General features: G+C 34.2%; 1 protein-coding gene across 4 annotated transcripts in view; it reads left to right on the top strand.

Annotated features, from left to right (window-relative positions):
- The window catches only part of LOC108733089, a 114520-nt gene that overhangs the window by 80558 nt on the left and 8676 nt on the right, over positions 1-25286 (top strand). For 3 of the 4 annotated variants that reach the window (XM_025973621.1, XM_025973620.1, XM_018464141.2), the window contains 6 exons: positions 11321-11544; positions 17711-17855; positions 18960-19082; positions 19173-19340; positions 19951-20266; positions 22794-25252. In XM_025973621.1, coding sequence (XP_025829406.1) covers positions 11326-11544; positions 17711-17855; positions 18960-19082; positions 19173-19340; positions 19951-20141 — 846 coding nt within the window. In that variant the 5' untranslated portion in view covers positions 11321-11325 and the 3' untranslated portion in view covers positions 20142-20266; positions 22794-25252. Of the gene's footprint in view, positions 1-11320; positions 11545-17710; positions 17856-18959; positions 19083-19172; positions 19341-19950; positions 20267-22793; positions 25253-25286 lie in introns of those variants that run through there. The other variant, XM_025973619.1, reaches the window with a different exon arrangement.

Genomic DNA, 25286 nt, shown 5'->3' with positions numbered 1-25286 from the left:
CTAACCTAACCTAACCTACCCTATTGATAAAGTTATTTAAATAATGTTTTATATAACTTTCTCAATATTTTTATGTATTTTTCATTAGTTTTACCTTTGAATATTGTTTATGAATGACTATATAAATATTTACATGACTAGAAATGTATAAAAATTGGCATATTTATTAACTTTGAACCCACATAACTTTTTACGGGGGTGAGACCGCCAAAAACATTTTAATGTATAGTAGTGGGGAAGACCTCCTCTTTCGATCCCCCCCCACCCCCACCCCGAAGGGGGGCCATCATCTAGACTTTTACCATGGTTTGTTCTTAGAACTTTTTTTTAATTTTGTTTATATAATTTTTTTTTTAATTAATCATGCCCAGATTTGGTTTAATTCAAAAGAGTAAGTATATTTATCTGACGATTAAAAAGTTGATTTTGAATAGTGTGTGATAGTATCAATATTTGGTTGTTGTGGTGTACAACAAAAACAAATTGAGGACGTGTTAATTTGACACCGAATTTGTATCTCATTCCGCACGGTTTTCGGTCTGACTCGCAGCAGTGAATAATTACATTATTTCCGAGTTGAAATTAATTGAATCCACGAGAGCATACTAGATAACGACTTGGTGGATATTGTAACCGTTAGACGGAACCTCCAGCAACGAAAATTGATCATTCCGCCAGTGCGCCTTAAAATGACAATTTAAAAGCAATCTGAAAAGACAAAGAATGCCTTGAGGGAGTTGAAGCAGATATCTTTTAACTGAGAGAAGACTAATTAGTTGATCTAGCACTTAAAGGGAACAAAGGCCGGCACCAGAAAAGGGCTTTCGGAGGGGAAACCTTTCCAAGTGTCACGGAAACCTTTTCAGTCGTTGCAGCTTATTCTCTGACGTGTTTTTCCATACAGTACATCAGGGTTGGGCCCGCACTATTCTCATATAATTTACTCCGTAATGCAGAAGATTAGATTCCATTATCCCAGGAAAAGAAAAAAAACAAGAGGTCCTTTCTGAGATAACCTACTACAAAGGGCTTGTTATTAATGCTATTATGACGTACTGATATGTCTACTAATACGAACTTTTTATAGTTAAGTGAAGTAAATTGGTCTAACTATCCAAAGTGGAAATCTTTTATGTTCAAAAGAATTTTTACAAGAAAATTGCTTTTTTGGTTTTAACATAAAGTCCTTATTTTGAGTATTCGTATTATTGCTATTATATTAAAGATTATAACATGGTCCTTTATGATATTGTTAAAGAAAGAAAATTAGATTGATTCCTAAGAGAACCTAATTGATTGATTAATTAATGATAATCGCTTTTAGTTTTATCATAAAGTCCTTGTTTTGATTATCCGGGCCAATTGTATTGTAATAGGCTATTATTATATTAAATACTATTAGGTGTTCCTTTAAATTATTGTTAATGAATGAAAATTAGACTGAAATTCTTAAGGGAACCTAAATTGATTGATTAATTAATAAGGAATAGTTTGCAAAGTTCGTATTTTCTGAAAAAGGGATAAATCCTCTTTAAAGAATTTATGTAACATCAGTTTTCTAGAATTTTCGTTTTCTACAGTCAGCAAATTTTCAGAGCGGATAAACTAACGGCATGGAAAAGATTTTATCTCAAAATTTATTACATTCATACATACCTAGATACATAGGTACGATTCTAGACCTTTATAAACGGTTTACGCAAGGTNATCTATTTATTCAATAAGAAGTTTAGGTACATTAAGACTATCATAACTTTTACTTCATAAATTAATTAATAATCAAAATAATTCTTATTACACGACGGTGAAATCTCAGAGGTTTTTTGGGCAATCACAAGCGCAATACGAAGGAAACTACTCGTCGGAATATTTGGTTTCATCATCATAAGGTCGTCAGTCCTAGGACTGGTTGGACACGCACCTCCACTCTTTTCTATCCTGAGCGAATCTTCGCATTTCCCTAAAACTAGAACAACCCACACCCTTAACTATTTACGAACAGTAATCTAATCTAGGTCTACCTCTACCCCTCCTAACTCCCGTTTCTATCTCTAATATGTCTTTGACTACACCTTCATTCCTGAGAAGGTGTCTTACCAACCTATCTTACCTATTTCTTATTGACTTCCTTAGAGTCCTCTGTTCTCCTATTCTTCCTAATACCTCTTAATTTTTAACCTTCTCTACCCTCGGTATCCTCATCATTCGCCTGTAACACCACAATCCGAACGCTTCTAATCTTTTCTTTTCCGCCGCGCCCACTGTCTATGTTCCACACTCATACAGCGCCGTGCTCCAAACATTCACCTTTAACAATCTTTTTAGATTTTTTAAATTAATCGTTCGCGAGTATAGAAGTGACTTTTTGTATTGAAGGCGACTCGACCCTGCGCTATCCTGTGCTTTATAAGCCTACTGCTCCTTCCTTCCTGACTTATCTGCCTTCCTAGATACCTAAAATCAGCCATTTCTTCTATTTTTTCGTCTCCTATGTTTATATTCGTTCTTTCTCTACTTTTTCGTCCTTTACATATCAGTATTTAATGCTAATACTGCTACATCATCTGCAAATCTAAGCATACTAATCTTTTGCCCCTGCATATCTATCCCTACAGTTGTACTGTCTTTAATGATGTTGATCGCATTTTCGATGTATAGATTAAATAGTAGCGGTAACAGTGTGCATCCTGTCTCATTCCCTTCCTAATATTGACTTCTCTACGTTGCAGCCCCAGCTTTACAACTGCCTGTTGCTCTATATACAAACTAAGTATCACTCTTCTATCTTTGTAATTCATCCCTACATTTTTATGTACCGGATAATATGGATTGGATTGTACTGTATTCATGAATAAACGTATGATTCAACAGTAACGGTATTTGTCAGTTCTCCATCATACAGTCTGTACGTGAAGTAATTAATCAGATTCCTGATAAATCAGTAATCTTGTTAAGTTCGAGTTCGGCGGTTCAAAGAATGCATCCTTCGTGATCCCGAGAGTACAATAATAACGCTGTCGTTTCCAAACGGACGGTCCTTTCACAGCCACCGACGACCCACTTGTGAAATGTATCAGAAGCCAAAACGGTCCATACGATACGTGATCGACATCGGAACCGATTCAATTCCACCGTTTCTTTTTCTCGATTCGTTTATATACGATAGCATATAAAATATAATCGATATACTTTCAAAAATAAAACAAGCATTACTTAAAATGTTTTTCTGTGCAAAATATTGAATTTGTTTGGCTTTTTACTTACTACCTTCTTGACATTCGGCCTTTTTGTGAATTTATTAAGTACCAAATATTAAGACTAAATTTGGTTTGTAGTAAATGTCTAGATGATGGCTCCCACCCCGAAGAGGCGGTCTCCCCCACCACTGTAACATAAAAAGTTCGTGGCGGTCTCACCCCCATAAAAAGTTATTTAAATGAAATTTGATTATTTTGACAATTTTCATACAGTATAATTCAAATAAAATTCAATAAAAAAATTATTTTCAAGCGGGTGGAGGTGGGGGATCGAAAGAGGGTGGTCACTTGAACAAAACCCAATAACCTAACCTAACCTAACCTAACCTAACCTAACCTACCCTATTGATAAAGTTATTTAAATAATGTTTTATATAACTTTCTCAATATTTTTATGTATTTTTCATTAGTTTTACCTTTGAATATTGTTTATGAATGACTATATAAATATTTACATGACTAGAAATGTATAAAAATTGGCATATTTATTAACTTTGAACCCACATAACTTTTTACGGGGGTGAGACCGCCAAAAACATTTTAATGTATAGTAGTGGGGAAGACCTCCTCTTTCGATCCCCCCCCACCCCCACCCCGAAGGGGGGCCATCATCTAGACTTTTACCATGGTTTGTTCTTAGAACTTTTTTTTAATTTTGTTTATATAATTTTTTTTTTAATTAATCATGCCCAGATTTGGTTTAATTCAAAAGAGTAAGTATATTTATCTGACGATTAAAAAGTTGATTTTGAATAGTGTGTGATAGTATCAATATTTGGTTGTTGTGGTGTACAACAAAAACAAATTGAGGACGTGTTAATTTGACACCGAATTTGTATCTCATTCCGCACGGTTTTCGGTCTGACTCGCAGCAGTGAATAATTACATTATTTCCGAGTTGAAATTAATTGAATCCACGAGAGCATACTAGATAACGACTTGGTGGATATTGTAACCGTTAGACGGAACCTCCAGCAACGAAAATTGATCATTCCGCCAGTGCGCCTTAAAATGACAATTTAAAAGCAATCTGAAAAGACAAAGAATGCCTTGAGGGAGTTGAAGCAGATATCTTTTAACTGAGAGAAGACTAATTAGTTGATCTAGCACTTAAAGGGAACAAAGGCCGGCACCAGAAAAGGGCTTTCGGAGGGGAAACCTTTCCAAGTGTCACGGAAACCTTTTCAGTCGTTGCAGCTTATTCTCTGACGTGTTTTTCCATACAGTACATCAGGGTTGGGCCCGCACTATTCTCATATAATTTACTCCGTAATGCAGAAGATTAGATTCCATTATCCCAGGAAAAGAAAAAAAACAAGAGGTCCTTTCTGAGATAACCTACTACAAAGGGCTTGTTATTAATGCTATTATGACGTACTGATATGTCTACTAATACGAACTTTTTATAGTTAAGTGAAGTAAATTGGTCTAACTATCCAAAGTGGAAATCTTTTATGTTCAAAAGAATTTTTACAAGAAAATTGCTTTTTTGGTTTTAACATAAAGTCCTTATTTTGAGTATTCGTATTATTGCTATTATATTAAAGATTATAACATGGTCCTTTATGATATTGTTAAAGAAAGAAAATTAGATTGATTCCTAAGAGAACCTAATTGATTGATTAATTAATGATAATCGCTTTTAGTTTTATCATAAAGTCCTTGTTTTGATTATCCGGGCCAATTGTATTGTAATAGGCTATTATTATATTAAATACTATTAGGTGTTCCTTTAAATTATTGTTAATGAATGAAAATTAGACTGAAATTCTTAAGGGAACCTAAATTGATTGATTAATTAATAAGGAATAGTTTGCAAAGTTCGTATTTTCTGAAAAAGGGATAAATCCTCTTTAAAGAATTTATGTAACATCAGTTTTCTAGAATTTTCGTTTTCTACAGTCAGCAAATTTTCAGAGCGGATAAACTAACGGCATGGAAAAGATTTTATCTCAAAATTTATTACATTCATACATACCTAGATACATAGGTACGATTCTAGACCTTTATAAACGGTTTACGCAAGGTAAAAGAACAAAAATCGGAATCCTAAATCTAAATTGTCTTTCGAAATTCATCAGGTGAATAGAAGTAAAAGTATTATAAAGTCATAGCATAGTAAATTACTTAATAACATTTGGTTTGTATTGCATATAATTAGCCTTAAAACACTGAATTTGATACAACCCATCTTCTTGCGCTGAAAACTGTAAAAAGTGTTCTTCTGTTATTAACCTTTTCATTGAACAACTACACAATTTATTTAAGATAATATTTCCCAAACTTGAGTTGGCACAAACAACCGTAATTAAGGGTGGAACTGAAAAAAATCAATTGGCTTTTTACAATCGTCCTGAAGAATTTTAGATGACTGAAATAAAAGAAATTACTTTTGAGCTAAAACGTTGCAAAGGGTTCAATGAATCAAAGGGCCGATTCCTTTCTGCTCGAATAGAACCGTTTTGTTTTCAATAAAGGAACCATATAGGACATTATGTATGTGTAGACACAATCGTTTGAAAAAGGAAACCAAATTGTGTAAGTAGATAGCAATAAAAATCCTAAAAGCTGCCTACATTTGATTTGATACGGTATTACGTTTGAAAGGATGCCAGAAATCAGCAAATACTAACCATTCTACCAGAATAACGTTTTAATAAAATTTTATTCAAACAATAGTGAACTGCATCAACTATAAGTAATTGTTATGTATATTGTTTGTCATAACTTTTAGTAAACAGAGCTTTTATCAATCAAGCTATTCAAACTATGTTACTAAAACATAAATAAATTTAAAATCTTAATGTGTTATTGTAATAAATTGAAACAAATAAATGCTTGTCAAATAGACTACACAAAAGCAGAATCTGCTAATGGAGTTATAAAGACTGTGACTAAATTTATATTGGACAAAATAGTAGAGATTTAAAATTAAGAAACAAAGAACATACAAGAAATAACATTAACTGTACTAGTATGTTGAAGCATATATTTAAACACATTTTAGAGGTTTCTGTCGACGAGGCGCTCAATTTAAAAATTCTGCAATAGTGGTATTCTCGTTTGTGGAACTGATTATGCGAGCTTTCGTGTTTAGAAAAGATAAAAGATTTTGATTGTAAAACTACTACCTTCGTAGTACCTGGATAACTTCGTATCGTGCTCTAGCTCTACAAGTTTGTCATCAGCGTTTCCATTAAAGGTGTCGCTGGTATTACTGGAGCCTTCAGTAATTATTTTGTGGTTGCTAATGGAGTCGATAATCTTCTCGAAGCTTTCAAAATTTACATACGATTTGGGGAAAACGATTTTGTGCATACAATGAGGAAACTCGAAGTTGGATTTAGTGAAACTTGAGGAAAACGTGCTCTAACACTGATGAAATTTTGAAAGGCTTTTAAATACCTTGAAATGTCTATAGGGAATGCCTTTTAATAGCTCTCTTTGATGGAATAACGACCAAACGCTTTTTAGACAATCCTGTTAGTTTTAAAGAAATCCTCTGTTTATTTGAATAATTTCCGGAGTTCTTTTTGAAGTAATATTACTAAAACCAAAGAAGAGCGTCATTGTAATAATTAAGTAACTCAATGATAGGATTATCCTTTAATGTAGGTATAGAAATCTCAAAGATATACTAGAATATACTATCCTATGATATTGTTAGTTACTTTATAGTGGATTAATATGCAATATTAATTTGAAATCATTTTTTCGATTTTTTATTAACCCACTAAAAACTACCTCAAATTAATGAGGGAAAAATTGTGGCTGTAGTCACACCCCCGCCGGGAATCGAACCCGGAACCTTTGGCTTTATGCACAATTGGTCTTGGTTGCTGTTGTCACCTCTCCTAGTTTAGTGGTCAGAACATTGCTAGTTTTTAGTGGTTAAATAAAAAATCGAAAATATGATTTCAAATCAATATAGAATATACTATGCTCCTGAGAAGTGCATAGGTCATCATGAGGCTTCAGGCAAAAATTATGGACCTCATCACTTTCGTAAAATATCAACGAGATTGTCACATTTATTTATTTATTACCTTCCTTGTTATTTGAGACACGACAGTTAAGTTAAAATCTAGGTATTTTACAAGCAAAGGGGAACGGTACAATAATACGAAAGGTTTAATGGCCAATTTCGTCCAGAACATTACCTTTCCTGTTTTATATCTCCCTTGAAGACAATAAAAAGAGCAATTAAATGGTAGCTTCAACAAGTTTGGCTTTTATTCGAAGAAATAAAGAATCGATTTGATAGAGGCGGGATGTAGGTATGTCTTATAGGAATAATATTTAGATGCCCAAAAGGTATTTATAGGTAGTCCTTAAATTCCTGATAGTATTATGGATCATGGAAGCACACTTGAATATAAAATGGAACGTACTTTATAATTTAAAAACGACTAAAACAGAAGTTAAATAAAAATTTCCTGGCGCCTCCACCGAAATTTGAAAAATTGAAGCAAAAACCTGGCTTTAGATAAAACAGCTTCTGCAGTAAAACAATAACGAAAACAACATTGTTCATGAGATATTTCCGACAAAATCCATCACTATAATATTAATATTCTTTCCTTTTTTAAACTATAACTACAACGGAAAGATTACTTTATTTTTTCAATATAGGTATGCATTGAAGGTGTATGTTTGGAGCGCGGCGTTGTACGGGTGCGAAACTTGGACAGTGTACGCGGCGGAAAAGAAAAGGTTAGAAGCTTTCGAAATGTAGTGCTGTAGGCGAATGATGAGGATAACGTGGATAGAGAAGGTTGGAAATGAAGAGGTATCAGAAAGAATAGGATAACAGAGGACTCTAAGGAAGTCAATAAGAAATAAGTAAGATAGGTTGGTAGGACACCTTCTCAGGCATGAAGGTCTAGTCAGAGACATATTAGAGGCAGAAACAGGAGTTAGAAGGGGTAGAAATAGACCTAGATTAGATTACTGTTCGCAAATAGTTAAGGATCTGGGTTGTTCTAGTTTTAGGGAAATGCGAAGTTTAGCTCAGGATAGGAAAGAGTGGAGGTATGTGTCCAACCAGTCTTAGGACTGACGACCTTATGATAATGATGATGATAGGTATGCATAATTTCCGTCATACAGTTTCGCTTTTTATAAAATACAATACATACTATGTACTCTGTTTACGACGTATGTAAATTCATTTTAATAAACCATCTGAATTTGATGGGTACAGAAATTCTGAGACTTCAGCAAATTAAATTTCCCGAACTAAAAGTGAAGAGTAGTGATCTGTATGTACACGTATGAATGCATGTCTGTATATGTATGTGTATGTGTATTCAGACTTCATTAGTAGAGTCTTCGAAAGTAATCTAAGGGATCATAACCACCTCGGAATAATAAATGATGCCAGAGCGTTACCCCGCCTGGTTGGGGCGGAAGCAGTGGAAGGAAGTCAATTCTGTCCGCACTTCCGACCCTAAGCGCATTTCTACTCGGGGCCTAATGAGTTGTACTGTTCATTGTAAGCTTTTTCGTGTTTTTATAATATTTGAAGCGTAAAACCTAATGCTTACGTCATTCATTGAAAGCTTATTAATTAGCTTTACAGCAAAAATATACTTTTGTAAACCAAATGTAGCTCATCCAATGATACTGCTTCGTAGTTAGTAAACCAGAAAATGTAAAAATGTTCATAATAATTCACATAATAAATTGTCTGTTGAAAAACTTTTAAACGTTCAATCTCTACTCATAAAAAAGCGAGACATTTACTTTGAAGGCTTCCTAAAAGTTGTTTTTTAAGTCTTTTGAATAAAGAAAGCAATTACGTAATTTAATTAACATTTACATATTTTTTATGAAAGCTTTTAAAATAATGGAAGTTAAATTGTTCAACACTTTTTTAACGTTGAATAGAATAATTTAATAATTCCATTTGAATTTTGACAATAGGGAAAGCTTTCAGTTTCTACAAAATTTTGCTAACCAGAAAGTACAACGAGATCATTTAGAAAGACAATAGTTTCGGGGCGAAATTTGTTTCAGCTCGTTTTGTGAACTTCGTTTGAAGGTAATTATCATTTAAATTATGTAATAGCCTTTAGAATCAGAAGTAGCTCTTTTCTTAGTCCTCGTTTAATAAAGAATAAAGACTAAAAGGAGAAAAGCAGCCGGGAAAAGTCCTATGAAGTTAACTTTTAAATGTTTAAGTTAAACAGAATTCGCTGCTTCAAACAGCACACCAGAACCTATTACTCTTCAAAATTAGTCTCTTTTATTTTCTGTCTATTTAAATTCATTTTTCTTTCCTTAATCACTTTCATTTATTCTTCAAATTAGTTTTATGAACAAATATTTAAGTGAACAAACGAACGAGACCAGGATTAAAACTAAGACCTAATGCGCAAGACCAAGATTAAAATTAAGACCAAGACTAAATACGCAAGACTAAACGAAACATAATTACTTCCGGTAAATTTATGAGTTAATATATTCCTTTTCAGGAATAAAACATTTTTAGTAGTTGAAATTTTCAGTTTGCTTTACCAGATTTTAACACTAAATATATAAAAAGGAAACTTTACCACAAAAGGGATCTACAAGATGTCCTAGGAGTATGTGTTCTTTATTCCTATGTTTGCCCGAGATAAAAATGTTCAATCTCTCAGAGTCTCTGAAAGCAAGACTCGAGTCTCCATCTCTCATCGAGTCTCTCTGGTGTCGCTGAGAGAGACTGTCGAGAGACTGTTAAAAAACGAGAGACTCAAGTCGCTCATAGAGAGATCCTCATTTCGTATCCAGTCCCTGAACGAGAGACTCAAATCTCTGAACGAGAGACTCGAATCTCTGAACGAGAGACTCGAATCTCTGAACGAGACTCGAATCTCTGAACGAGAGACTCGAATCTCTGAACGAGAGACTCGAATCTCTCAATAAGTGGTTAAAATTTAAAGTTCAGCATATTTCAGAGATCCCAGTCTTTCTACGAGAGTCTCGAGTCTCTCAATTTTTCAGTTTTATTCATTCAGTCTCTCTGTGAGACACTCGAATCTCTGAATTAACGATTTTATCATTCGAGTCTCTCGTACAGAGACTGTGAGAGATCCATAAAGACACCTAGGTAATAACTGAAAGACTCTGAGAGACTGGGAAGAGACTGAAACTGAAAGGAATATATTTATAGGTATAACACTTGGGCCATTTCAATTTTTATATTTTATATAAGTTACTTATATCATAATAATGACCGAGTTTTTGTATGTATAAGCACCAAAAAAAAATTTCAGTCTTCTTGAATTGTAGCGACAAGGTATAAAATTCTCTGAAACTCGACACGTGTTGTATTATTTGTAATAGGCGCTTTTAGCATGGGACGTTACAAAAAAAATTATTCTTTTGATATCGTTTTTCAATTTCTAAAATATCAGGCGGAGGCTTTTAAGTTTTAGTTTTTGTTAAGTTATTGTGTATAGGATTGGGAAGAAAAATTAGATGAACTAGAAACACTTTTCGTCTTTTAAGCCCTATAACTAATCAAGAAAAGGTTGTGATCTCTTTCGTCTGTTTCATTTCCGTTGAATCCATTCATTTGGTCGACATTCGATTGTTATTCGCCGTAAAAGTCAGTGACGCTTGATAATGGAGGTGAAAACTTTACTCTGTTATTGCATCTCGATTCCGAAATCCTTTGCATAGCACAAGTGCCTTTCATTTTCCGCATCATTGCCCTGAGAATAGTCCAGATGCTCGACTCAAAAGCATTTGCATGCATCTCATTTTATTGTTGATTTTGTTTCAATCCCTCGGGTAATGTTAACTTCATCGCATCCCCTTTTGATAGTTAACACCCACTTGTGAGGGAAATTTGCCTGTTTGCTTTGCCGAATAGTCACAGTCGAAAGCTCACCTTCAAATCGAGTAGTTATTTTCACTTGTGCTACGGCATAGAATGATCATTTGTCATAAAAATCTAAATAAATAAAGAATCTGTGTGCCGTTGTCATGAAACTGGACCCTTAATGTTTTATCCATCTATATTGAAAGGAATACAGGGTTGTTCATATCATTAATAGTGTTTCTTTTTGTTTCAGATTCAATGCAATCGCTGTGCAAAAATCATTTCCTTCAGCAAGTTTATAGAAAGATAGATGGCGCTTTGTTGTGGTCACAGAACGAAAGAAATCTGGACTGCGTTATAACGTTTCAAACTCATTCGATTTTGCAACGTTTTATGTTGCGATTTGATTTTCTACAATTAGATTGCAACGATCATTTGTACATCTACGATGGAGCTCATCCCGTAGGAACGTATAAGGTAAGCAAAATTCTTTATGGTTGTTCGATAAATGCCCTACTCATCTAAATCCACAAAAATTATATTTTATCAATGAACAGACGGAAAATCCCGAGATAAAAATGTTCAGTCTTTAAGAGTCTCTGAAAGTGAGACTCGAGTCTCCGTCTCTCATATAGTTCAACATATTTCAGAGATCCCGGTCTTTCAATGAGAGACTTGAGTCTCTCAATTTTTCAGTTTTATTCATTCAGTCTGTCTGTGAGAGACTCGAATTTCTGAGTTAACAATTTTATCGTTCTAGTCTCTCAAGACTCAAGAGAGACTGAAAATTTTTGTCTAGGGAATACATAAAAATTAAACAAGAATATTAGTATATAAACGAAGATGACAGTAGAGTTACAGTTAATATGTAAACGTATATAGTAGAGATGGAAAACGTTTTCTTATGTGAGCTACTGTATTAGGGGATGGTTGAGGGATGTTCTACTTTCTCGTAAATATATCGTATTGTTAGTGTAATTTTTTAAGGTAGCAAAATAGCGGTGGTTTCTCGTTTTCCCGTTTTACATCTTGTAACCCCTCACGGTGTTGACCTTTATTTGACAGGATAAGTAAAGTAGGGCACGGGAGGCTGTAGCGTGATTAAAGTAGCTGTCAGCCTTGGTACGTGAAAGGGAAGAAAAAGAGAAATAGCAACCCCGATAACGCGTGAAACATAATAAAATATTCAGTTCACATCGTGACCCTATTATTTGTACATATGCTTGAATTGCCTTTCTTATCTCCATGTCGATAGTGTGGATTTTATATTTACTGCCTCGTATGTAAAATACACTGCCTCGATCCCTACATGAGACGCGAGACTTGTTTTAATATGAGATGTTTTAATAAATAATGCAAGATTTGTCATAAAAAAATCGTTGTAGATCCCGTCGTTCCATTTTTATTGCGACTAATAAATTTCACTACTAAATATAAGGCAGTATTGCCCTAGTTAGACCGAAGCTGGGGCTTCATCTCTAAATTAGAAACAATACCTTGACCACACCAAAGAGAAAAGAAAAAATTTAGAAAATGATGCAAAAATGGGACCATGTCCTTTATTGTTGTATCTACTGAAATGTTTTGCAACGAAAAAGATTGGGATTAATGCCCAATTGTACATCTACTACCACGGAGAGAAAAATTTGGTTGGACACGCACCTCCACTTTTTCCTATCCTGAGCTAATCTTCACATTTCCCTTAAACTAGAACAACCTACATCCTTAACTATTTAATTTACATCTATTTCTATTCCTCTTAACTCGTGATTTTTGTCTCTTATATGTCTGAGACTAGACCTTCATGCCTGGGAAAGTGTTCTACCAACCCATCTCGCCTATTTCTTATTGACTTCCATACAGTTCTCAGTTCTCCTATTCCTTCACATTTCGAACACTTCTAACTTTTTCTTTTCCGTAGCGCCCACCATCCTTTTCGAATTTTTAAATTAACCGTTCGCGAGCATAGAAGTGACTTCTTTTTTATTGAAGGCGACTCTACCCTGCGCTATCGTCTGCTTTATATCCCTCTTGCTCCTTCCGTCCTGACTTATCTGACTTGCTGGATACCTAAAATCAGTTACTTGTTCTAATTTTTCGTGTCCTATCTTTATATTCGCTCTTTTCCTACTTTTTCTTCCCTTGCATACCAGTATTTTTGTTTTGTTTTGTCAATACCGCTTCCATTTTATTAACATCTATCTCTAACTCCTTCTTGCTGGATGCTAATACTGCTAGGACAGTAAAAATTCCTTTGCTTTCTAATAATATTTATGAGATTCTCTTATCAAAATTATTGGACTAATATTGAATTTTGTCAATTCTTGTCCTTGCATCCACTTTATAATGACGAGTATGGAATTTTTTTAAGGTTTTTTTCTCCGTAACGATTGGTGATCATTTCTTATCAAGTATTTTATTTTAATCTGTTATACAAGTCTTTTTTTTAGTTTATCTCTTAGACTGGAAAACTAGTGGTTAATAATACATAATTTGTACACATCTTTATTTGTTGTAAGAAGCTTTGAACAAATAGGAACACGAGATCCTGCTTCTCCTAGCGTATAGCCATATTACTGGCTATATTAAGCCAGCTAAGCGATGATCTTTAATTCAGTTCTCATTGAAATTCACCAAACGTAAAATATATATGTGTTTTGAATATGAGGGGCAATTACCCCTATTCAGTGTGTAGTTGTATCGTGCCATCGATTTGCTAGCAACGAAGTTTTAATGACCGTATATTGAGGAATATGTGGGAAAGCTACTCGAGTAAATCATCGACTGGAAAACAAGTAATCGGGGATTACTCTGTAACATGGGTATAGAGAGTTTAGTAAATATTGAATAAACGCAAACAAGTATCTATTCTTGTACACTATGGATTCGATAGTAATAAACAAAGAAACTTTTCTTAAAAAAGGATTATGATTGTACAAAGTACAAATAGAACAAGCAAAAAGGTACTAATTTTGACTTTACATAATTCGATACTCAAACGGAATGAAATATTTGATGTGATGATGACAAACCATCATAATAAAAGGAGGGAAATACTAGTCGAGAATTAGTCTAAAATAATTACATAATTAGTTTTATTTTTCTGTTTTGTTCATCAGGATTTGGTAATATTTTTGTTAAATTTGTCTTGATTTCTTTCACTTCTGTGGATCGATGTTATTGTTTTGTGTATTTTATTAATTAATTAACTGTATGTCTAATTACTTAATCAAATGCAGCTTTAAATTGTGGTGGAGGCGCCGGACCAACTTTATTTTCTTAGGGGTCGCAATTTTAAAGTAGGAAATAATACCTCTTCGACTTAAATCGTTTCTATAATTATTATTTGTATGTTCCATTAAAACACTATTAGAAATTATCTATTCATTAAAATTTATTAGGTACACACATAAAATTTGCATTCTAGACTAAGTAATTAAAACAAAACGAAATGCATACATATTAGATAATATTAAATAGTCATTGTAGTGGTAGCTATTCAATTTAAATGTCAGGATTCATCTGTTGAAGTGGTTGCGATGTTTTTTCGCTCTGGTAGGAGAAGAACTAAAAATTCACAACACTTGAGTGGGATGGGGCTGTTTATAACGAGATCGTTTGTAGGCTAAACTTTTAAGTCTGGATTTAACAACAGTACGGCGAACAATTGTACCAATTTGACCAGTTCATTATCCGGGGAATTATTCAATAATTAGAACAAAATCTACTTAGCTGATTCATTTAAATCTGCCTTAAACAATTACGTATGCAAATTGTAAATACAGTGTAAACTTTTTATAACGTCACTCGATCTAACGACAAACTCTTTAAACCGTCGAAATGGCTTGACTTGGTTGGTTTACGTTGTTTTCTACACAATATTACACTCTATATAGCGTTACGCTCACTCTATTTAACGACAACAATGCGGCATTATAAATCATTGAGCAGTACTTTCTAAGTTGCCGAAATAGATAAGAACTGCAGCTGTGTACGTTGTTGAAGAAGACGATCCTGTCCCTCCACCAAGCATCAAACAAGCACTTGATGCAGCGAAACTATTAAAACAATACTTTTTATATAATCAAATCGATCCAGCAGTATCTCAAGATGTGAGTAAGATACGTAACAAAATACAATTAAAATATTGGAGCAGCAAAAAACATCAGACGAAGATAACAGGCTATACGCAATGTATGAATAATAATGTTCGTGTGCAAAATGTGTACTATATTGGCAAATGCATATTAATATTGAATAGTAAAATAATATCTTTTATTTCTCTCTATTTAACGACCACTCTTTATAACGCCGAAAAATTTTCAGTCCCTAAAGTGTCGTTATATAGAGTTTACACTGTATATGAATTGCTTATGGAGTTCGTTAGCCATAAAGTGATCGAATTTCATCAGTCCCTTTGCTGCATGTCTATTAATTAATAACGTCTTCATTAATGGGTGACCACTATGTACTCGTAGTGTTTCTCTCCTCGAAAAGTCAATTGGGAATCATAGATAATAATATCTAAACTTGATGTGATCGAACAATCTTGTTTAATTAAAGAGGTTAATTTGGATCTTAATAGTATCGTGTCTATTAGATATCTAGTAGATAAGTAGTACTTATGTACATAAACAGGGTCCACCATCACCGCCCCCAGCCCCCTGACATGGCCGTATTTGTTAGCACGCAAAACTAACGGAATTACAGCGAATCATAAATTATTCGCAAAACCCGTCGAATTTGCATTACAAGGGATTCCCAGGTCGAGAGAGTCTTTGTGCGCTCCCTTAGGTATAAGTGGATTACTCCATTTCCTCCAACTTTCACGACACTAAGTGGAGACTGCCATGGCTCCCGGCCTCGTTCCTGTAATTTCACAGACTAACCCTACCACCAACAATCGCCGACTGCATGACAACGGTGGCAAATTGCAAAAATTACTTTAGAAAACATAAAAATGGTTTTGATCTAATAATCTCTTCAGAACTTTACTAATTACAGTCTTCTTCCGGGTTTAGAACTTTAAGTAGTAGACTAACACTAAGCTATCTAAGAGTTACAATCCATTCGCTAAAGTTATGCGTACCCTATACAAGAAGGGGAACCCATTTCCTTCTGTAGGAGTGAAATCTCGTTTAATATTTTTATTTTAACTAGCGACCCGCCCATCAGCTTCGCACGGGTGCAATGCTGATACTAAATATATTTTTGTTTTGTTTAGATTATTATCGAGAAGGGGAAATCTTCAAAAGATACCCCCTGAACATACTAAATATACTACAGAATGTCTTTATATACAACATTCACACTTTTTTGTCATTAGACAATACGGTACCGCCGCAACTGCTATGCCCCTGCATATTAAATCTGTAATATCTTCGAAAATATTCATTTAAATTACATGCTGTAAAGGGCCATATTGATCTATATTAAAGGCACAATGTATTTAAAAGTACTTAATTGGATAAGAATTAATGCTGTATTGCTTAAAATCGGTTCGTAAATAAGTCATTATTTCCCATAAGAAGTAAAGGATTAGAAATGGTTATTGTGGGTTATCCCTCAGAGATAGACATATACCATCGCGGACTTTTTTGTAGACCCTTTTAAGATGTACAATATTGTAGTACATTATTTTGGTCTATCTCGTAGGGTTCAGCCAGCGTTTGCAATGTAAGCGCAAAAAATGTGTTTATTAAGACATCACATTAGAAACCTCTAAAATTATCAGTGTTTCCCTACTATATTATGCATGTATTATACATATAAACCTTCCTCTTGAATCACTCTATCACACGCATCAAAATCCGTTGCGTAGTTTTAATGATTTAAGCATACATAGGGACAGACAGCGGGAAAGCGACTTTGTTTTATACTATTTAGTGATGACACCCTGTATTTCTTCTTCGTAAAAATCGAATACGTGGTAAAACAATTATTGAAATTTAGTCTTGTTTTAAAAAATAAAATGACAACTTTAATCAAAAGATTCTAGATAGAGTAGGCACATTCTCAATTTTTTATTTATCACATATTTATTATAAGTTTAATTTATTGTATTAGGTAGCTACCTGAATATAGACGTTACATGTACTATATTCAAGACAGGATTGCCGTAGTGTGCTATGGCAATATGTATTTCTACTGAACTCATTTAATTAAGGGAAACGGTAGCGGAAACACGTCGTAGCGCAGGAGAGTGGGTATCAGCGTCCTCGCCAGAACGGAATGTGTCAAACGGAGTGTTAACAGTTAGAAATTTAGGACCGTATATGACAGAATCCGTATGCGAATATTCCGCTCCTGTTCAAACTGCGACCTTCGATTGCAATTTACATTTGTCACGCGAACTCCATTAATTTCCTCGCACGTTCCATAACATCGTCACTTGGTTACTGTCATAATTAACGGCTTTATTGATTAAACAAAATTTAAACATCAAAAAAGGAAAAACTAAAATTCCTTTTATCAATTGTTTTTTTTTAGACAATAAGGGATTAACTTAATTGCACTAAAGATAGATTTCGTCCAATCTAGATTAGTAGCTATAGTAATCCTCTATTAAGTCGCTTTATCTTTAGTATGTTTTCAAAGCAAAATAAAACGATTTTTACAATTTGTTGTTTCTCAATTGTTACAGTCTGACCTATCCTGCAGAAACACCAAGCATACACTGGGTGCAATGTTCACCAGGACAAACTACGTCACCCTCAAGTATGTTACCGATTCTTGGGGTACAGACTCTAATGGATTCAAGCTTGTGATCACGGCTGTTAAAGATCCGAGTAAGTGTTAAAGGTTTTTATTATTTTTTACACTAGAGGACGTATGCCTTACTTAATGACTACATGACTAGTCAAAACATCCCTGTACTGTTAGTCATGTGAATTACATATGAATTTTCCACACAACTTCATTAAAGACAGTACAATGTAGGGATAGATATACAGGGACAAAAGATTAGTATGCTCAGATTTGCAGATGATATAGCAATATTAGTATCTAGCAAGGAGGAGTTAGGGATAGCTTTAAATAAAATGGAAGCGGTATTGACAAAACAGTAATGTATGAAAATAAATAAAAGTAAAACAAAAATACTGGTATTCAAGGGAAGAAAAAGTAGAGAAAGGAATATAAAGATAGGAGATGCAAAAATTAGAAGAAGTGACTGATTTTAGGTATCAGATATGTCAGGACGGAAGGAGAAGTAGGGATATAAAGCAGAGGAGAGCGCAGGGTCGAATCGCCTTCAATAAAAAGAAGTCATTTCTATGCTTGCGAACGATTAATTAAGAAATTCTAAAAAGATTGTTAAAGCACGGCGCTGTATGGGTGCGAAACATCGAAAAAGAAAATGTTAGAAGCGTTTGAAATGTGGTGTTACCGGCGACTGATAAAGATACCGTGGATAGAGAGGTACTAGAAAGAATAGGAGAACAGAGGACTCTATGGAAGTCAATAAAAAATAGGCGAGATAGGTTGGTAGGACACCTTCTCAAGCTTGAAGGTCTAGTCAGACATATTAAAGGCAAAAACAGGAGTTAAGAGGATTAGAGGTAGATCAAGATTAGATTACTGTTCACGAATAGTTAAGGATGTAAGTTGTTCTAGTTTTAGGGAAATGTGAAGATTAGCTCACGATAAAAAAGAGTGGAGGTGCGTGTCTAACCAGCCTTAGGACTAACGACCTTATGATGATAATAAAATTAGATTCATGTACTTTTCATTTTGATATCAAATGATTCGACACTCGCGAAATGTCAAACATTAATGAATACTACAATTAGTGCGATCGGACGACGCGTCGCCGACAAAAACCGTCGTCCCGTATTCTGACTATTATTGTGTTATATGTATAATAAATTTAACATATTTTTATTTTGTTGCAGAGCACGCATGCACGGAATTTCGTTGTACTTTGCGGGAATTCTGCATTTCCAACGATTTAATCTGCGACGAAATCAATCATTGCGCTGATGGCTCTGACGAATCTTCGAAGACCCTGTGTCAAAGTAAGTTCCACAAAAAATTATTCGACACTATCCTTATTACTGATTCGATTCCGGAAACAGGTCGGTAATATTCAGTTTCTCTTGTTGCAGACAACGAGTCGAATACCATTCTTGGTATGGAGATGACATGGTTTGTAGTGATGATAGTCAGTCTCATCCTAATTGTATTCGTTATCATAGCGGTGTCCGTCTGCATTTGTAGAAAAAGTTGGATACCCCGACCCAGCAATAGTATACAGCAAAACGCATCGTATTCATGTAAGTATACGATTTAGTATTTACATATGTTACAGGAAATGTATGAAATCTAGGAATTGTATACAATTCCTTGGAAATATATACTGATCCGAGGCTATTAAGGAAATGTATAAATTTTTTTTCAAAGATTTTTTAATACACACATATCCTGGGAAATGTATAGATTTCCTAGGAATTGTGTGAAATTCCGACATTGTATTAGGAAATGTATAAAAGTAATGCTTTCTGTGAATAAAATACTCCGCTGGGCTGGTGCATTAAATAAACTCTAATCTATCATAAATCTACCTAATCAAACAATGACGTCACCTATGCATTTTGGAATGAATTTCATACAATTCCTAAGAAATGTGTACATTTCCCAGGATAAGTGTGTACGTATTAGAAAATCATTGAAACAATATTTTATGCATTTCCTAAATAGTCTCGGAATTGTATACATTTCCTAGGAATTGTATAAAATTCCTAGATTTCAAAAAATAGACAAAAAGGAAAGTCCTACCTGTGTAGCCCTAACACAGTCATGATTTATAAGCCAATCACACTATTTTTGAAAGTGATTCGTGACAACATTTCGTAAATTTATCGGATTATTTCTCAATTGTTCCAGTGCAACCGGTGTACGGTTCGAACGGGGCAATGATGAAGCAACAGCCACCCCCGTACAATCAGCAGCCTGGTTGGAAAACGACGTTGCTAGTCCAGCAACCCGATCAGGGAAACTGGCGCCACCCTGCGGGCCCACTAGGGTTCCGCTTCAGCATGCCGGCCCGGGTCCGCCTCTACTGCCAGGCAAAATAATAAGGAACGCCACAACAGGGGCGTCCGTCAACGGGGCTGATACTACCAGTGTCGCCGACCTCGTCACAAAGAACCAAGTCCAACAACAGAAACAGCAAAAGGATGAATGGTTCGTCTAGCAGTAGGTAAGTAATGTCAGAAGATTATTTTACCAGCTTAAAGGTTGCTAATAGTTTATTCAGTTGATTTTAAATTTTGATGCCGAAAAAGCTGTGGAGGGGGAGAGAGAGGGAGTTTTGCCCTTGTAGGGTCGTTCAATAGCTTTGAAGAATTGATTTTAAGTTTAGAAGATTTTGAAAAATTAATAGAAAGTTTTCAAAAAAGGAACAACTTCTAAGACAAGAGGTCAAAAATACGGAAAGATATTAAACAATCCGTTTCGTAAAATTTAGTTTTCTTTTAATTAATCAAATTAAGAAAATTGTCCTGAGTACGAGACTGTATGACAACATTCAGGATAATTAACCTTGTTTAGCTCTTTTAGTTTGAAGGACAGTTCAGATTTTTAATGTGAAACCAGGTTAGAAATTCTCTTGTCTTTGTCTTTATGTGAGCCTGGTTGAAATAAACATCACTTAATTGTGTGGATTTGCAAAAAAAGGATACAAAGGACAGCGATTCATTTAAATTTTTAAGACGGTATAGATGGGTTCCAAGATTCTTCCTGGTATACAGTTGTGATCCCTGGAAATTTGCTTTTCCAGACATTTTACCATTATTTACCAAGCAGACTTTTCAGTAGTGACTTTAGACATTGTTAAGGATGAATCGTGAGTGATGCAATACAAAGACGATGTTCGAAAATATAAAACAGTCAAGGAAAAAGCTTAGGATTAATTTCCCAAAAACCTTTTTAACTTTTGAGGTACATGATTTGCAAAGCATCCTCTTTTAATTCCTCTGAGATACCTACATAAGATTAATAATGAAACTATTACCCATTTTGACAAAACATAATCTGTAATATTGTAAAACTAGCCACACCAATTAGTTTTATGTACTCTGGTGGATACTTTTCGATTCTAATCTGTGAGTTCAATCTTTCAACGTAAAGTTCCCCTGGTTCGGAACTATGCGACATACTCGCTCCGGAAACTTACGAAAACTACTTACCTCATGCAGAATCGTCGGAAAGAAAGTTGAGTAACAGTAATGGATACGACGGGGTCTATTAATTAAAAACTTACTTGCGGATACCCAGTTTCCTCGATTCTTGAAAAGCAATCCCAAAACTTCTCATTCAGGCCGTTCTTTGCAACTTTCCCGGAGCAAATTTAATTATATAAATGACTCCTTAATTAATTACATGTGGCTGCATCCTTTGAGGAGCGTAATAGTTGCTCAAAATTTTGACGATGCGAACCGCCCTCACCCTGCATGACCATTATTCAAATCCGTCTAACAAAAGAACCAGCATAATGACGTTGATCCAAAGTTCATGATTATTTTTTGCTAATTATATAAATTAATTAGATTCCCACATTTGCAGGGGAGCGGAGGGTATTGTTTTATACCTAAACTTCTGCTCGATGTTAAGCGTTAGATAATTAAAAATTAATTGGTTCCTGCTTTTCAGCTATTAATTTATAATTTTTAATGTAAAAAAGGTATGACATAGTCCAAATGGGACGGCTAGTGTTTAGGTGCTGCAAGAATCCAAAAAATGGGATATATTAACAATTCTATTTGAGTATCTGGTCGAATAGTAAAGATAACTCAGGAAATCAAGGACTAACTTCTCATACAATATGATCTACTTCAGTAGCGCACAAGTCTGCATATTTAAACGGTCATGAGTCTTCTGCCTTGTCCTAGATCCAAAAATCATCAGCCCTCCCTTGAGAAAATAGAAGGTACATACCTACAAGGATTTGGAAATTAAATATTATCTCTTTAGGATTGAACAATTTTAATATTAACTTTTTAGGCGTGAATTAGTTACAATTATGACAGTTGCAGTGAGAAGTGGATCTCATTACATTTAAATTGCAAAGCTGGTTATCTCCAGTTTATTTATGTTTAACGTGTTGATTCTGTGCGGATTACTTACCAGTGCCCCACGGGTGGTCAATCAGCGCTCGGCAGCCGAAACCACCGCTACTACTTTCTCTCCCCTAACGTCAAACGATCAGACACACAGGAAGTTTTCCTACTTGGGGCATCCGAGATTCCAGCAGTACCAATCTTCATTACTAGTCCGATGTTTTTAACCATTGACACTTATATCGACCGGGTTTCAGCTCCCCTTGATGTGTAACGGTCATCTTCGCGAATGCCTGCCATACATCTCCACTAAGGTTCCGGCCTACCCCCACATTTGGTGGGATCGATTGCGGCTGACCTTAGCTTCAGTTTATTCACAGTGTCAATTCTTAGTTTCACAGTTTTGTCCTATTCAATTTCCTCCAACCATTTCATGAATTCAAAACAATTTGTTATGACTGTGCGAGCATCGAAGCACTGGGTATTTTGGGAAAAGTATGCTCCCTGTTGCTCCCTCTAGCTATACTCTTAAGTGACCAAAATTCAAAATCATTTGAACTTGACAATATGTTATTTCCTAACTTTTAGCAACCCTCGAGTGTGGCAACAAATTTGTTAGGTAAAATGGTGAAAGGATAACGTTGCAGGAATTTGTTGTTTTTTTTACAGGGGTAACCGGGCCACAGCCTGCAGGGTGAGCCGGGTGTGGAACCCAGCGCCCGGTCAGCAACACACTTCCAGGTTCCCATAATAGGTCACGTGTAAAAGCGTGATTTTCTGCGATGTGTGATTTGCCGTAATTAATGGACTCATAATTAGGTAATCATTTTTAATTGTTTTGTACAGGTCATCTATTTTTAATGGTATACATATATACGAACACATGTATGGTATTGTGCAATGACGCGGAAAATCCCTAACAGTTACATAGGAGTACGCAGCATTTTCCATTTTATAGAATTGACATTGCATTTTTTTATTCTTGCGATAATCCACAGGGAGGTTTATCTCATAAAAGTAACTGCAAACATTTCAAAAGTGTTTTACCTTTACAGTTAATCCAACCTAACCTTTTTGATATTTTACACGTTTCCTTCAGCGTTAATTACAAGAACTAAGTAAATTCAAATTTTAATTGAATGTAGAATTGTCAAAATCGCACTTTTTTCATGTTTCTGCAGAAGTTATCTTTTTATTCAGATGTCTAGCACTTATTGAATGTACGCATCATAAAGCAAAAGTGCTTTTTTGTGTTATCTGCTACTATTTTTTTTTGTATATATACCTGTAGGGAATAAATACCGAAATTACTGATAATATGCATTAACTACAATTATGCATAATAATATTTCAACCATTTTCATTGGCCAACAACATGGACGCTTTCCTAAAAGTAATTAATTATTCAGTTGAACTTTTTCGGTCTTTTTTTGTAAATAGTAAAATGTAATAAAGTTTTAGCTATGCTTAGGTGGAAAATAGAGAAGCGAAGTTAGACAAAAAAAAATTGTAATACGCTAGTATGACTTTTCGATGTTTAACCTAAGAAAACAATAGTTTTATCGTCCTAACAAATTGTAACTGATGCATTATCTAGAGTATACACCAAGTGTTCATTTTTACGCGACCCTTTGATAACATTTTTATAAGTAAAGTAATTAACGCACACAGTATCGACATTTATGAGGTAACAATAACTACGCATAAAAATTAATTATTTAATTTTGCTATTGTATATGCAAATGTATTATCCGTAAAGTACTTACCATGGAATGGCTAATTTAATATTGGATAATTTAAAGCTCTGGGATAACCAAAATTATGTTCCTATCGGTTATCAGTCGGGACAGTTGTCGTTTCTTTTTAAGGATAGATCCATTCAAAATTACCAAGTATGTAAATTAAATCACAATTTTCATTCAAAAAAAAAAAAATAAATAAAATTATATTACGAAAAATGGTGTCATTATCCTTTTTTGGACTATCTAATCAGAATTGGGTAAAGGTTTAGTGTTTTGTGCTTGAAAATGTGCTTTCTGTCCTTTAAGGGCTTAGATGCACTTTTGTGAATAAGTACTTAGGACTTGGTAAACAAATTACTTTATAAAAATGCTTTTGTAATTTGTACTTCAAAGGACTTAAAGCTCTTTACTTAAGCCTTTGAGTCTAACCATTTTTCGAGGTAATTAACTATCTTAAGTCCTTGTATTTTAAAATGTAGTTAGGACTTCAAGGACTAAAGCACATTATAAGAGCTTTAGCGTAAGTCTTGAAGATCTTTTGATAAGGATTTTGCCCAGTTTTACTTCTAATTATTAAAAATATGTTCACATTTGGTGTGTATTTTAATAATAATTAATTACTTTAAGAAAATCATTTAAAAAAAAAGTTTTTTGTCTGGCTTTAAATTGATCCTGTAAATTAATCATTTCACAGGTCCTAGTAACGAGATCCTTGTAAAACAAGTCTTATAGAAAAGAACAATAACAATATATAGGATTCATACTGTGAATGTCCTTTTATACAAGATTTTCCTAGACTATTAAGGTGTGCTGTCGCTAGTAAATCATGTTAGATAGGTACTAAATACAATTTAAGAAATAACAAAGAATTTCGTGTAAAATCTAAAATTTATTACCTATCACTAAATAGTTTTGTATAAACTAGACGGAAATAGTATTTACTAGTAATCGTATTAGATCGAATTAGTCCGGTATTTACAGTATAACTGAACGTTATTCTAATTTTAAACTTCATACGGTAGACTTAACTGTCACAACTTTCCTTGATGAGGATTCATCCAAACGTCTAAATTTTTACGGTCAGACTTCCCCAAATCCGTTAGTTTCAAGTATTAATTGTACTACAAGTTTCTTCGATTGTGCTATCCAAAACATTCTAAAAGTTTGAAAACGTTATCGGCATCTAAATTTTTTTATTTGGAAACTCAAATTAATTTACTAATGTTGCAATTTCTTGAAACTGATCAAAATTATTTAAAGGGTTTATACTGTAACTAGGCATACAAGAAAATATCTGCTAATCATGATTTCTGACATATAAAAATAATAAATACATTTTGCTACAACAGCAGCCTAAGTGTGATTAAACATAATATACATAAAAAAACTTATACATACTTATATATAAATCTACAATTAG

Source organism: Agrilus planipennis, unplaced genomic scaffold, assembly GCF_000699045.2.
Source record: "Agrilus planipennis isolate EAB-ADULT unplaced genomic scaffold, Apla_2.0 scaffold51, whole genome shotgun sequence".
NCBI lineage: Eukaryota > Metazoa > Arthropoda > Insecta > Coleoptera > Buprestidae > Agrilus > Agrilus planipennis.
Note: the sequence above shows the minus strand (reverse complement) of the source record. Positions and strands in the feature narration are given on the sequence as shown.